Below are 12,499 nucleotides of genomic sequence, written 5' to 3' on the forward strand. Positions count from 1 at the left end.
AGCAAAATAAAAAGAGCTTAAGGAATGAAACAATAAATAGTAGAGCAGAAATTATTGAAATAGAGACTAGAGAACCAAGTAGAGAAGTCAATGAAACCAAAACAGTTTCTTTTAAAAGTTAAAAAAACATAAAGTGGATATTGCTACTAACTTTAGAGAAATAAATAAGGACTATAAAGGAATATTATGAACAATGATATGCCATAGATCAGATAACTCAGGTAAATGGACAAATTCTTAGGAAGACAGACTATTCAAGCTGACTTTAGAAGAAAAAGATTGAATTAGTAATTAACAAACTACACACAAAGAAAAGCCCAGGACCAGATGGCTCATTGCTGAATTTTAAAACATATTTAAAGAAGATATAATACCAATTCTTCACAAACACTTCCAAAAAACAGATGATTAGGGAAAACCTCCCAGCTCATTCTATAAGGCCAGAATTATGCTGACACCAAAACTAGGCAAAGATATCACAAGGAAAGAAAACTACATACAGACCAATATGACTTATCAATATAGATGTAAAAGTCCTTAATAAAATACTACTAAACCAAATCTAGAAATATAAAAAAATATGTACTGTAAACAAGTGGGATTAATTTAAGGAATACAAGGTTTATTTAGCATCTAAAAATCAATTGTTATAATATACCATACCGATAAAACAAAAACCAGAATCTACATTATCATCTCAATAGATGCAGATAAAGCATTTGAAAGTACTCATCATCCATTTATGATGAAAACACTTAAAGAGAAGGAAAATTTCTCAACATGAAAAATGTAGAAAATTGCTGTAAAAAATCGATAGCTAGCATCACACTTATTGGTAAGTGACTGGATGTTTTCGCCTTAAGATCAGGAAAAATACAGGGATGTCCGTTATTACCACTTCTATTCAACCGGAGGTTCTAGATGGACATTTAGTCAAGAGAAGGAAATAAAAGACATGCAGATTGGAAAAGAAGTAAATCTATATCTATTTGTATGTTATATATATATATATATATATATATATATATATATATATGTATACACACACACACACACAACAGAATCTACTAAAAACTCTGAGAACAAATTAAGAAGTTCAGAAAGGTTTCAGGATACAAGATCAAATATACAAATATAAATTGTTTACACCCTTGTACAATCTGAAAATCAAAATAAGAAAATAATTCCATTTACAAAGTATAAAAAAAGTAGAAAATACTTAGGACTAGATTTGACCAAAGTAGTAAAAAAGTTATACTCTGAAAATGACAATATTGCTGAAATAAATTAAAATGGACTCTAAATAAATAAAAAAATAAAATCTTATGTTTATGAATTAGAAGAGTTGATATTGTTAAGAAGGTAATACTCCCCAAATTGATCTAGTGATTTGAGACAATCTCTTTTTTTTTTCCCGAGAGACAATGTCTCACTTTCTTGTCCAGGCTGGAGTGCAGTGGTGAGATCATAGCTCATTGCAGCCTCAAACTCTTGGGCTCAAGTGATCTTGTCTCAGCCTCCTGAGTTGCTGGGATTATAGGTCCATGCCACCATACTCAGCTAAATTTTTATTTTTATTTTTTAGATATAGGATCTTGCTATGTTGCCTAGGTTGGTCTAGAACTCCTGACCTCAAGTGATCCTCCCACCTTGCTCTCCCAAAGTGCTGGAATCACAGGCATCGGCCACCATGCCCAGCCCTCAAGGCAATCTCTATCAAAATCCTGGATGACTTATTTGTAGAAACTTACAGCTGATCCTAAAATTCATATGGAATTGCAAGGGACCCTGAATAGACAAAATGATCTTGAAAAAGAGCAAAGAAGGAAGACACAAAGTTCTTAACTTCAAAATTTATTACGTAGTAACAACAATCAATGCAGTGTGCTACTAGCATAAGGACAGACATGTAGATCAATGGAATATAATTGAGAGTTCAGAAATAACCCAGGTGTCTATGGGAAGCTTTTTTTTTTTTTGACAAGAATACTAGCCATTCAATGGGGGAAAGAATAATCACTTCAACAAATGGTTAGCCACTGGAAATGGAACAACAGGATAACCACATTCAAAAGAATGAAATTGGAAACATCATATTTTAAAAAAACCTCAAAATGAAAAAAATCATAAATTCTATAGTTAAAATTGTAAAACTATTAAAAGAAAACATAGTGGTAAATATTCAGAATCTTGGATTTTATAATGAATTTTTAGATGTGATGCAAAAATATGAGCAACAAATTATAAAATAGATAAATTGAACTACATCAAAATTTAAAACTTTTTAAATTCCAATGACACTATCATGAAAGTGAAAAGATAATCCAAGAATAAAAGAATGTACTTGGTATATATTATATCTAATAAAGACTAAAATATTGAATGTGTAATAAAAATATTTACAATTCAGTAATCAAAAGACAAATGACCTGATTAAAAATGAGCAAAGGATTTGCATAGACATTTCTCCAAAGAAAATATTCAAATGGCCATTAAGCACATACAATGATTATCGCCATTAGTCATTAGGGATTTACATCAAAACCACAATTAGATACCATTTCATACACACTAGGATGCCTAGAATCAAAAAGTTAGATAATAATGTTGAGGATCATGTGGAGAAGTAAGAGTGCTCCTGTAGTGTCCATGGGAATGTAAAATGTCACAACCCCTTTGGAAAGCAGACTTATAGAAAACAGACTCAAATAATTTAACATAGGGTTGTCATATTCCATTCAGCAATTCCAATTCTAGGCATATATCTAAAAGAAATGAAAACATAAGTCCACACAAAAACATGGACAAGATTGTTTCTAGTAGCATATTTTATAATAAAGCATTTAGTTAAAACACCAAATGTCCATCAACTGATGAAATGTGTTATAGCCAAACAGTGGGTGAACTTTGAAGGCAATGTGCAGTGAATGAAGCCAGACACAAAAGGCCCTATATTATATGATTCCGTTTATATGGAAAACTGCAGAAAAAGTAAATCTACCGAGGCAGAAGGCATATTGGCTGGACTTAGGGCTCAGGAGGATGGTCTAGTGAGGAGCGACAGCTAACAGGTACTGGGATTCTTTATGAGGTGAGAAAAATATTCTAAAATTGATTTTTGTGATATTTGTACATATCTGTGACTATAATAAATAAGGAAATGGACACTTTAAGTGGGTTAATGCATAGTATGTAAAATTGATCTCAATAAAAGTATTAAAAACAAGAAAACAAATGTAAGGGGAAATAAAAGAAAGAATATCCTGAGTTGATTATGGGCATCCTTACTCCAACACTAATCTATGTTTGGTGCTTAGTTCCTCCCCTTAGCAAAGGGAAGGATATTTTTAGCATCCTACATAATGCAGCTCAGCATAGCAGATAGAGTAGTTTTCTGGGACATACCCAAAGCTCTGCAGCTTCACTTTGTTCTAAAATTAGGCCTCTGCTTTGGGTTCACAGGCTCATTAAAGCTGTCCATAGGTATGTTTGCCTTCCTCGGCCTTATGTCTCACCAGGTAGGGAGTACTGGTGGCTCAGAGACCCCGCCCCTCTGATGCCCACTGAGGACAATTGTTGCCTTGGCTGGATTGTTACATACAGGGCAATCATCCCTGAAGTTGCCTCAGCAGCACCTGGGCTGCCAGAAATGAGAAAGGATTCATGGGTTGAGGATGGGTTGTTCTGGTGGATTGGAGACAACCTGCTAGCTCCACCTCGGTGACAACCTGAGAACTCTGGAATCCTGTGGCTTTTAAACTTCCAAAGGTGCCTGTTGTCTCACAAAGTGGCCTAAGTATTCTTTTATGATTTTGGTGAGGTTCAGAAGAGGAGGATGCAGACATGTTTAATCCACATGTATTAGATGTTCCCGCTGTGATTTTTGACAACGGTTCAGGATACTGCAAAGCTGGCTTATCGGGAGAGACTGGACCTCGCCATGTCATCAACTGTGCTGTGGGGCATCCTAAAGTCAACATACCTTTAGAAAGAGCCAATCAGAAGAAGTATTTTGTGGGGGAAGAAGCCCTGTACAGGTATGAGGCCTTATATTTGCATTACCCCATTGAGCGTGGAGTGGTAACAGGATGGGATGACATGGAGAAACTCTGGAAACATATTTTCGAGTGTAAGCTGGGAGTAAAACCCTGTCAACAGCCTGTACTCATGACTGAGCCCTCCTTAAACCCAAGGGAGACTCGAGAAAAGCTTACAGAAATGATGTTTGAGAACTTCAATGTGCCTGCTTTCTATCTGTCCAACCATGCTGTCGTAGCACTCTATGCTTCTGCCTGCGTCACAGGCCTAGTGGTGGACAGTGGGGATGGGGTCACTTGCACTGTCCCCATCTTTGAGGGTTACTCACTGCCTCATGCGGTCACCAAGCTCTATGTGGCAGGGAGGGACATCACAGAGCACCTCACCCGGCTCCTCTTTGCTAGAGGGTGTACCTTTCCTCACATACTCAACAAGCCCTTGGTAAATGACATCAAAGAGAAGCTGTGCTACATTGCCTTGGAGCCAGAGAAAGAGCTACGTAAGAAGCCAGAGGAGGTATTGAGAGAATACAAACTGCCAGATGGGCATGTCATCCACATTGGTGACCAGCTGTATCAGGTGCCAGAGGTTCTTTTTGCTCCTGACCAGCTGGGCATCCACAGTCCAGGACTCTCAAAAATGGTCTCCAGCAGCATTATGAAATGTGACACTGACATCCAGAATAACCTTTTTGCAGAGATTGTACTCTCTGGGGGCACCACTCTCTTTCCTGGGCTGGAAGAAAGGCTCATGAAAGAACTGGAACAGCTGGCTTCCAAAGGGACCCCTATCAAGATCACAGCTTCTCCTGATAGATGTTTCTCTGCGTGGATCGGTGCATCCATCATGAGCTCTCTGAGCAGTTTCAAGCAAATGTGGGTCACTTCTGCAGATTTCAAGGAGTTTGGGAAATCTGTGGTTCAGAGAAGATGCTTTTAAAGATCCCTGAGCACGGGACAACGCAGTGTCAGATTGCAGGAGTACCAGTGAGTGGGAGGTGGCATTGTCTCTTGGGCTTCAGCATGATGTTCAATAAAGGAGTCTGGCCATTTCAGGTTTCAGTGTATTCTTAATAGCACCAGAATTTCTGATTCATGTCATGAATCTTTAAGTGACTGTATTCCTCTCTTCTTGTCCTGTGGACCTCTTAAGTTGTTTTCTCTTGAATCAAGCTTGTTTCAGGTAGGTTTCCCAGAATCTTAATTTTACATTAATGTGTTAGATGGTTCTTTTTTAAATTTTTTATTTCAGCGTATTACAGGGGTACAAATGTTTAGGTTGCATATATTGTCTTTGCCCCGCTCTAACAGACCCAGTGCCCAGGAGACAGAATCATCAAGGAAAGTGTAGGGAGGGGAAGGAAATGAAGTAGAAGCAGGAATGCTAGACCATTCTTAGAGCTCAAGAAATGCTTTCACTGAGTTGGTCTTTAGGTTAGCACAATCAGGTTTGTGCTCTCTATTATGTGATCACAACGCTAAATGGGATGAAGAGAAGAGCACAGAAATCACCATTTTTTAAGGCTTTCTAAGCTCAAGGCCCCTGCTCTCAGAACATCAAGAATCAATACCTCTAATTTAAAGGATTATGTTATAAATTTCAGCCTGAATGAGATAAAACCATTCATCTAAAAAATGAATTATATTTTAAACACATCTTTCTAACTCTGTTTAGGTATGTCACATTGCTAACCTAAAAACAGCCATGAAAATTGTCAAACACTGTAAATCACTATAAGTTAGGCCTTTTTATTTTTATACTTGGGAGCATTGGTTAATAGCAATTAATTAATTGGGAATTCCAATCAGTACCCATGATTTATGAGTAATTTTGTATTGCATAATTTTCATTATCTATTTTATATTATAAATTTATACAATAAATGGTTTTAAATTTATGCTCATTTTCAACATTTTTAATGGTAATTGTTTCCTTTAACATCATATATGTATCTTATTCTGATATTATTTCTTTCTATATGTCTTAAATTAATCCTATAAAATATCCAGTGGCAATGGTCTGTTGACAGTAAATACTTTCAGTTTTTATCATAAAATACATTTTGTTGTATTGCCATCTTTCTTGCAATGGTTTTCCTGGGTATACAATTGTATATTGACAGTAATATTTTCCTGGCTCCCTTTGAAGATGTCATTCCACTATCTTCTTGTTCAACTGTGGTTTAAAAAAGTTACCTGTTTATAGTGGTTCTAATATTAAAATAGACAATGAAATGAATTAAGTTTAGAATCTTCATGTGGAAACTGAATAAACTCTCACTGCAAAAGCCTTAAAATATAACAAAAATACTTAAATTACCCCTGCATTTGGAAATATTAAGTAAGACTTCTAAACAATTAAGGAGTCAAAGAAGAACTTTTAATGGAATTTGCACACTAATTAAAAGTGGATGGTAAAACACTAGATATCAATGCATGGAATACACCTAAAGTTGAAATTATTTTAATAGTAAGAAATGTATCATTTTAAATTCTTATATAAGTAAAATCAAGGCTAAAAATAAATGAGCTAAGTACCTAATGGGTGAAGTTAGACAAAGAAGCAAACAGAATAAACCCAGAAAAATTAGTAGGAAGTAAAAACTAGAAAATCAGAAATTAATGAGATATAGCAGAAGCATAACATAAGGAGAATAAAAAAAAGAACAATTGGTTCTTTATGAGACAAAATAAATAGACATATCAATGTAATCATTGATCAAAAATTACAGTGAACAAGTTTACAATTATAAGAAACAAAAAGTGGTCATAAATACAAATAAAGCAGAAACTAAACAATGTCTGTATTATGAAAACTTTATACTTAATATTACAAATATAAATTTACCTAAACTATATCTTAGAAATATATATCCCTATCTAGTATAAAAATTGCAAAGTTATTTAAAAATATTGACACAAAGTATTAGGTCTAGATGTTTGTCCAGTTAGGTTCTGTCATTCAAAAATTCCACTTTTATGCATCTTCTGTAATAGTATAGAAAAAAGAGAAAACTCTAACCGATTTTATTAGTACAATATAACTTTAAAACCATAAGCAATCATAGGCAATATGTGAAAAGAAATGTAGATAAATCTCAATCATGAATATAGGTGCAAAACTAACAAGCAAAATATCAGCATAGCAAATTTGTCAATGTATGAAAAAATTCATTTATCAAGACCAACCTCGGTTTACTCCAGGAATGCAAAGTTGGTATACAATTTGTAAATCTATAGGCATAATTCACTACATCTTAAGAGATGCAAACTTAGAGCATTTGGTTGAAGTCACTATCCATTCATGATAAAAAGTATTCAATGGGGAAGATATATTACTACCATAAAGTAATATTATCCACAAACCTACATCAAACATTTTATAAAAGTATGAAATATGAAGATATTTATGTTTAAATATGAAAGAATTAAGGATTCCTACTATGACCAATTTTATTAAGGATTGTACAAGAGATACTAGGCAACTCAGGAAGACATGGAAAAACAAAAGGTATAATAATTAGAAAAGAATAAATGCAATGGCCATTACTCAGAGATGAGAGACTATTCTTCACAGACCTCAAAATAGCTATAAAAATGTTAGAATTGAGATGATTTATCATTTTTTGGATATAAAGTAAGTATGCCAAAGCCAGTTGTATTTCTAATGGTAGCACCAAACAGTTAAAATAAATTTAGAAACATAATATTTATAATAGCAGTAAAGAATATAAAATTCTAGAAATAATTCTATTTACAAGGCCTTTATGGGGAAACTTTTAAATTTTTTTGAAAATCATTAAAGAAGACATAAAGAAATGAAGAGACTCAGCATGCTTGTCTTTAGAAATATTCTAAATCATAAAAATATTTCTCCATAAAATTATCTATAGATTCAATAAATTTCAATTATAACCCTAATACAGTCATGAGTCATAACTACTTTGTTCTAACATTTATATGTAAGATCAAAGTGCCAATAATATTCCAGATGGTCCAGAGATAGAACCAGGCAGGAAAACTTGGTATAAGACGTTAAGAATTATTACAATTAAGATACTGTGCTAATGACTCAGGGATAGGCAAATAGATAAGTATAATATTAAACTTAGTCCAGAAACAAATACAGATATATTTGGAAATTTGACAGTACTGAATTGCAGATCCATGATGCTTAGGTAAATAGTTAACCTTATGGAAAATATTAATAATAAATAAAAATGTGTGTATCACAACATATACAAACACAAGGAAGAGAGAGAGAGGGAAAGAGAGAAAGAAGGGGGGAGAGAGAGAGAAAGAAAGAGACAGAGAATAATATTAGAATTAAGGACTCAAATGTAAAAGTCTATATTTACAATTTTAGAAGATAATATAGAAGGATGTCCTTTTAATTTGGCATTTGTGGCACAATATTTTAGCCATGCAGTCGAAGGAAGTAGCAGCAAAGCTGTTGAGAAGTCCTCAAGCCAAAGTTGAAGTACAAAGCAGTTCCATGTGTATCCAGAACAGGCCTGCTTTAGTATACCTACTGTACTTGGTTATTTAACAGGCAGCAGTCTGTGGGAAGAGTGGCCTTGGCACAAATGTGTTGATCAATCCAGAGTGCAGCAGCTGAGGTCCTTGGTCAATTATTCTCCCTGTAGTTAGAGGTCTGTCAGGCACGTTCTTTTGACCTCCACACCAAACAAAGTAAACACTCAGAAGCAATAGTGTATGTGGTGTGGAACAATGACAGAAATTAGTGCTACCGCTAAAGGCCTAGAGGATGCTGGGATGAGAATATTCATTTAATTCACTACTCCAACCCATACAGAAGCTAGACTAATCTTTTTCTTTGGGGTGGGGTGTGGTGGGATCATAGCTCACTGCAGCCTGGAACTCCTGGCCTCAAGCCATCCTCCCACCTCTGCCTCCCAAAATACTGAGATTACAGATGTGAGCCATCAGGCCCGGTTAATCTTATAAAATGACAGTGGACTACTTCAAGCTCAAATAAGTGTCCCCAATTCCACCTGCCCTAGATGTGATATCTTTGCTGCTGCAAATTAATGTGGTCTTAGGAATGTGGTTGCAGCCATCAATCTGCTAAATGTGTTTGAGTCTGTATTTACCAAAAAAGATCATTGGAAGCAGTTCTGATTCACTTGTAATGGGCAAGAGCATAAATTTATGTGAATTCTTTCACCCTTTATAATTATTGTAAAGTAATCTGAGACCTCTGTGTATACTAGATAATAGGACGTTGGCCCACCATATAATGACCATCACTAATTGGACTATATAAATTAGAGATGGCATGCATGTTGGAGGCCTTGGTAAAATACATGTGTTTAAGAAAATGGAAGATAAACCCTTAAACAAATCAAGGGATTGCCTCATCTCTAGAACTGTGGGGGATATAGGGGTCTGCAACATGCGGGACATTCTTTCCAAATTAAAGGACAAATTATAAACTCTTTTAACTCCCACCAGCTAGAATGAAGCATAAGGCCAGATAGGCCTCTACAGGGTCTGGAAGCAGTATATTCTTAACATGGAGATACTGCTCCAAGCAATCAATATATTGCAATACACAAAAAGCAGCTTTAAGTGAGGTCCACAGCAAGAAAGCACTCTGTTACACACCTAGGCTGCAGTTTAAGGGACACTGATGCTTGGCCCAAATAACTTAATAGACTCTGTTTTATTAGAGTTATTGGTGATGGAAAAGGCACAGTACAGAATTTATGGAGAATCCAAAAAGGATAATTACAACATAGACCCCTAGGTTTCTGGTTCAAGACAATGCAATCTAAAGCACAGCACTATACATTATAAACCATTTGAAAATGGCTCCTGATGAGATACTCATCCCCAATAGAAACAGAGCACCTCATCACGAGATTTCAAGTGGTTACTGGGTGTTTGATTGTGGCAATGCATTTATATGTATAATCATATACAGTCACATACTAGGAGAACTATATGTAATACATATTTTCAACAAAGTAATAATCTCCAGAAAAACTATGCCTCAGTAAGAGAAATACAAATCACTGAACAGAAAATGGAACAAAAGACAGTGATAGGCATTTCATAGGTACAAAACATATGTACTAATAAATGTAAAAATATCCAAACCTTATTAATAATCAAAGATGTTGGAACTAAAACTTTAATGAGATAAAATTTCACATTGCCAATTTTCAGCAAATTAGCAAAATTTTAAAATATGCATTATACAACATTAAATGCTACCAACTACGTGAGGCAGGGGTATTCTCTTATGTTGCTTGTAGGAGTTTAATCGGTCCAATTGGTTTGGAAAATAATTGGGCATTATCTAATAAAACTAAAGAGGTTTATATTTTATAATAAAATGATCTCTCATCTGGATATTTTCACTAGAGATAATCTTATATATTTGTACCCTGAGATAAATGTAAGAATATTCATCTGGACAGTATTTTAATAGCAAAAAAATAGAAGAAATCTATATTTTCAACAGGAGAATAAATAATATATTTTAATATATTTATGATAAAAATACCACACAGCAGTGAAAATAAGTAAAGTAAAGCTACATGCATCAGTGAATGAGTCTTTAATACAAAATCTTGAGCAAAAATAAATCTAGTCACAGGAAAATGAATACATTATAATTCCATTTATATAAATTTCAAAAATAGACAAAACTCAACAGAGTACTGTTTAGTGTCACACATATACGGGGTAAAATTAAAAACAGAAAAAGCTGCCTGAAATTAAAAAAAAAAAAAAAAGCTGAAAAGATTGACACAATTTTCTGGATAGTGTTTATATATAAGTTGCTAGAGTCAGATGGGATTTGCAAGTAGTATATTAAGAGTATCTTAGTTCAGGTTCCTGAAAAGCAGAGCCTAGAAAAGTATTCTTTTTTAAGTAATTTATTGAGAATATCTCTAAAGGAAGAGGAATAAGTGAAGCATCTTATTAATAGTAGAGAGGAAACCCTTAAAAAAGAAATTTAGATCTGAACTGGAGACTAGCTTCAGTATGATCCCATAAAGAAGCTTTGAAGCAAAAATTGTACCACATATTTGGCCCCACGTTGAAGCAAATAGACATGTTGTTTGTTTTTCTATGTCTGTCAGTTATTGGCCAAAGTCAACCTCTTGTAGGGGTGTGTTGTATAGCATCATGGGCTAGGAAACACTTCTTTGGATCAGGAAGAAAAGGGGGAAAGTATGAATTATTACTAACTAATGCTCACAGAGGATGGGGGAGTGGTGCACCACTCAGTAAAGGGGATTTTGATGAGCTTCAACGGCATCCCTAAGGTTTACCCTTTGCACCACTTGGAACCACCTATTTCTCAAACTAACTTTATTTCATCCAGACATATATCCAAGATGCTGATTTCTCATAATTTCTGGGAAATTTTTCAAAAAGAGGGATTATGGAACAAACTATAGCACTTAGTACTTCAAGACCTTTGTACTATGGCCATAATTGACGCTTACCATCTTTGTCCTCCACAACCCATTTGGGATTTTTCTCCTTTTTTTTCTAGTATTTCTGCTGGTCTAGGTTACTTGCCTGGTGGTTTGACTCAGATCCTCGATACATATCAGGCCATGGTTGCTATTTCTTGCTTATTTACAGATAAAACTTAGTATGAGAGTAACAAAAGATAGATTACTCAAGTGTTAAAATATCCCTTCTTGATCCACTTTTGTAGCAGCAGACCTACTCATAAAGATCAAGGCCGTTTACTCTTGCCAATATGGTAAATTTTATCTGTGTTTGCTGGTCTCTTAGCACTAGGATCTCAAAGAGGCCTGTTGGTAGGCATAGATCTAAATTTAATGGGATTATTACTGTGTATCCTGGTGTAACTGTCCCCATCATGGGAACCAAGATTCCCATAAACATAGGGTATAGGAATTAAGGAAAGCACAAATTCCCCAAGTGGGTCACTGGGGATGCTTATGAGTGGGGCCACCTCTGCTTTTACTCCTTGGTCCCTGGATCACAGTGGTCTAACTATTTGGAGTACAGTACCAAATAATGGCCATTGGATTAAGGTGTATATTGTATCCTGAAGGATAGTGCCCTATCCTAATCAGATATTATCATCAAACTGACAATTCATCCATACTATCTAGAAATTTTTCTGATGCTCCATTAAAATGGTAGCTTCTACCCGATGTAGTATGTAATATGATTAGTGTAACCCAAGGTTATGTGCTCATCATTATACCTCCTTTTACTGTAAAGTGAGTCCTGAGTCTTTTGGCCCATGGTGATGTTATACAGGATCTCATGCTAGTTACCCATTGATATCTGTGTCTTCAGATAATAGTGCTAGCTGAGGCACTGCTGAGAAGAAAAGCAAACATATTTCCAGAATATATGTGAATCTCAGTCAGGATAAAATGTTTCCTTTTCTGGGGGCGGGGGGTGGTTAGCATACTATATAATTAACCAAAAGGTCGAGT

At 35.0% G+C, this 12,499-nt stretch overlaps 1 protein-coding gene across 1 annotated transcript; it reads left to right on the forward strand.

Annotated features, from left to right (window-relative positions):
- The first annotated feature begins 3,645 nt into the window (after nucleotides 1-3,645).
- ACTRT1 (actin related protein T1) lies at nucleotides 3,646-5,092 on the forward strand. The gene has a single exon (XM_069463982.1). It carries the CDS (start codon nucleotides 3,844-3,846, stop codon nucleotides 4,975-4,977), a length of 1,134 nt encoding a protein of 377 aa, XP_069320083.1. The 5' UTR covers nucleotides 3,646-3,843; the 3' UTR covers nucleotides 4,978-5,092.
- The last annotated feature ends 7,407 nt before the right edge of the window (nucleotides 5,093-12,499 follow it).

Source organism: Eulemur rufifrons, chromosome 30 (genome assembly GCF_041146395.1).
Source record: "Eulemur rufifrons isolate Redbay chromosome 30, OSU_ERuf_1, whole genome shotgun sequence".
NCBI lineage: Eukaryota > Metazoa > Chordata > Mammalia > Primates > Lemuridae > Eulemur > Eulemur rufifrons.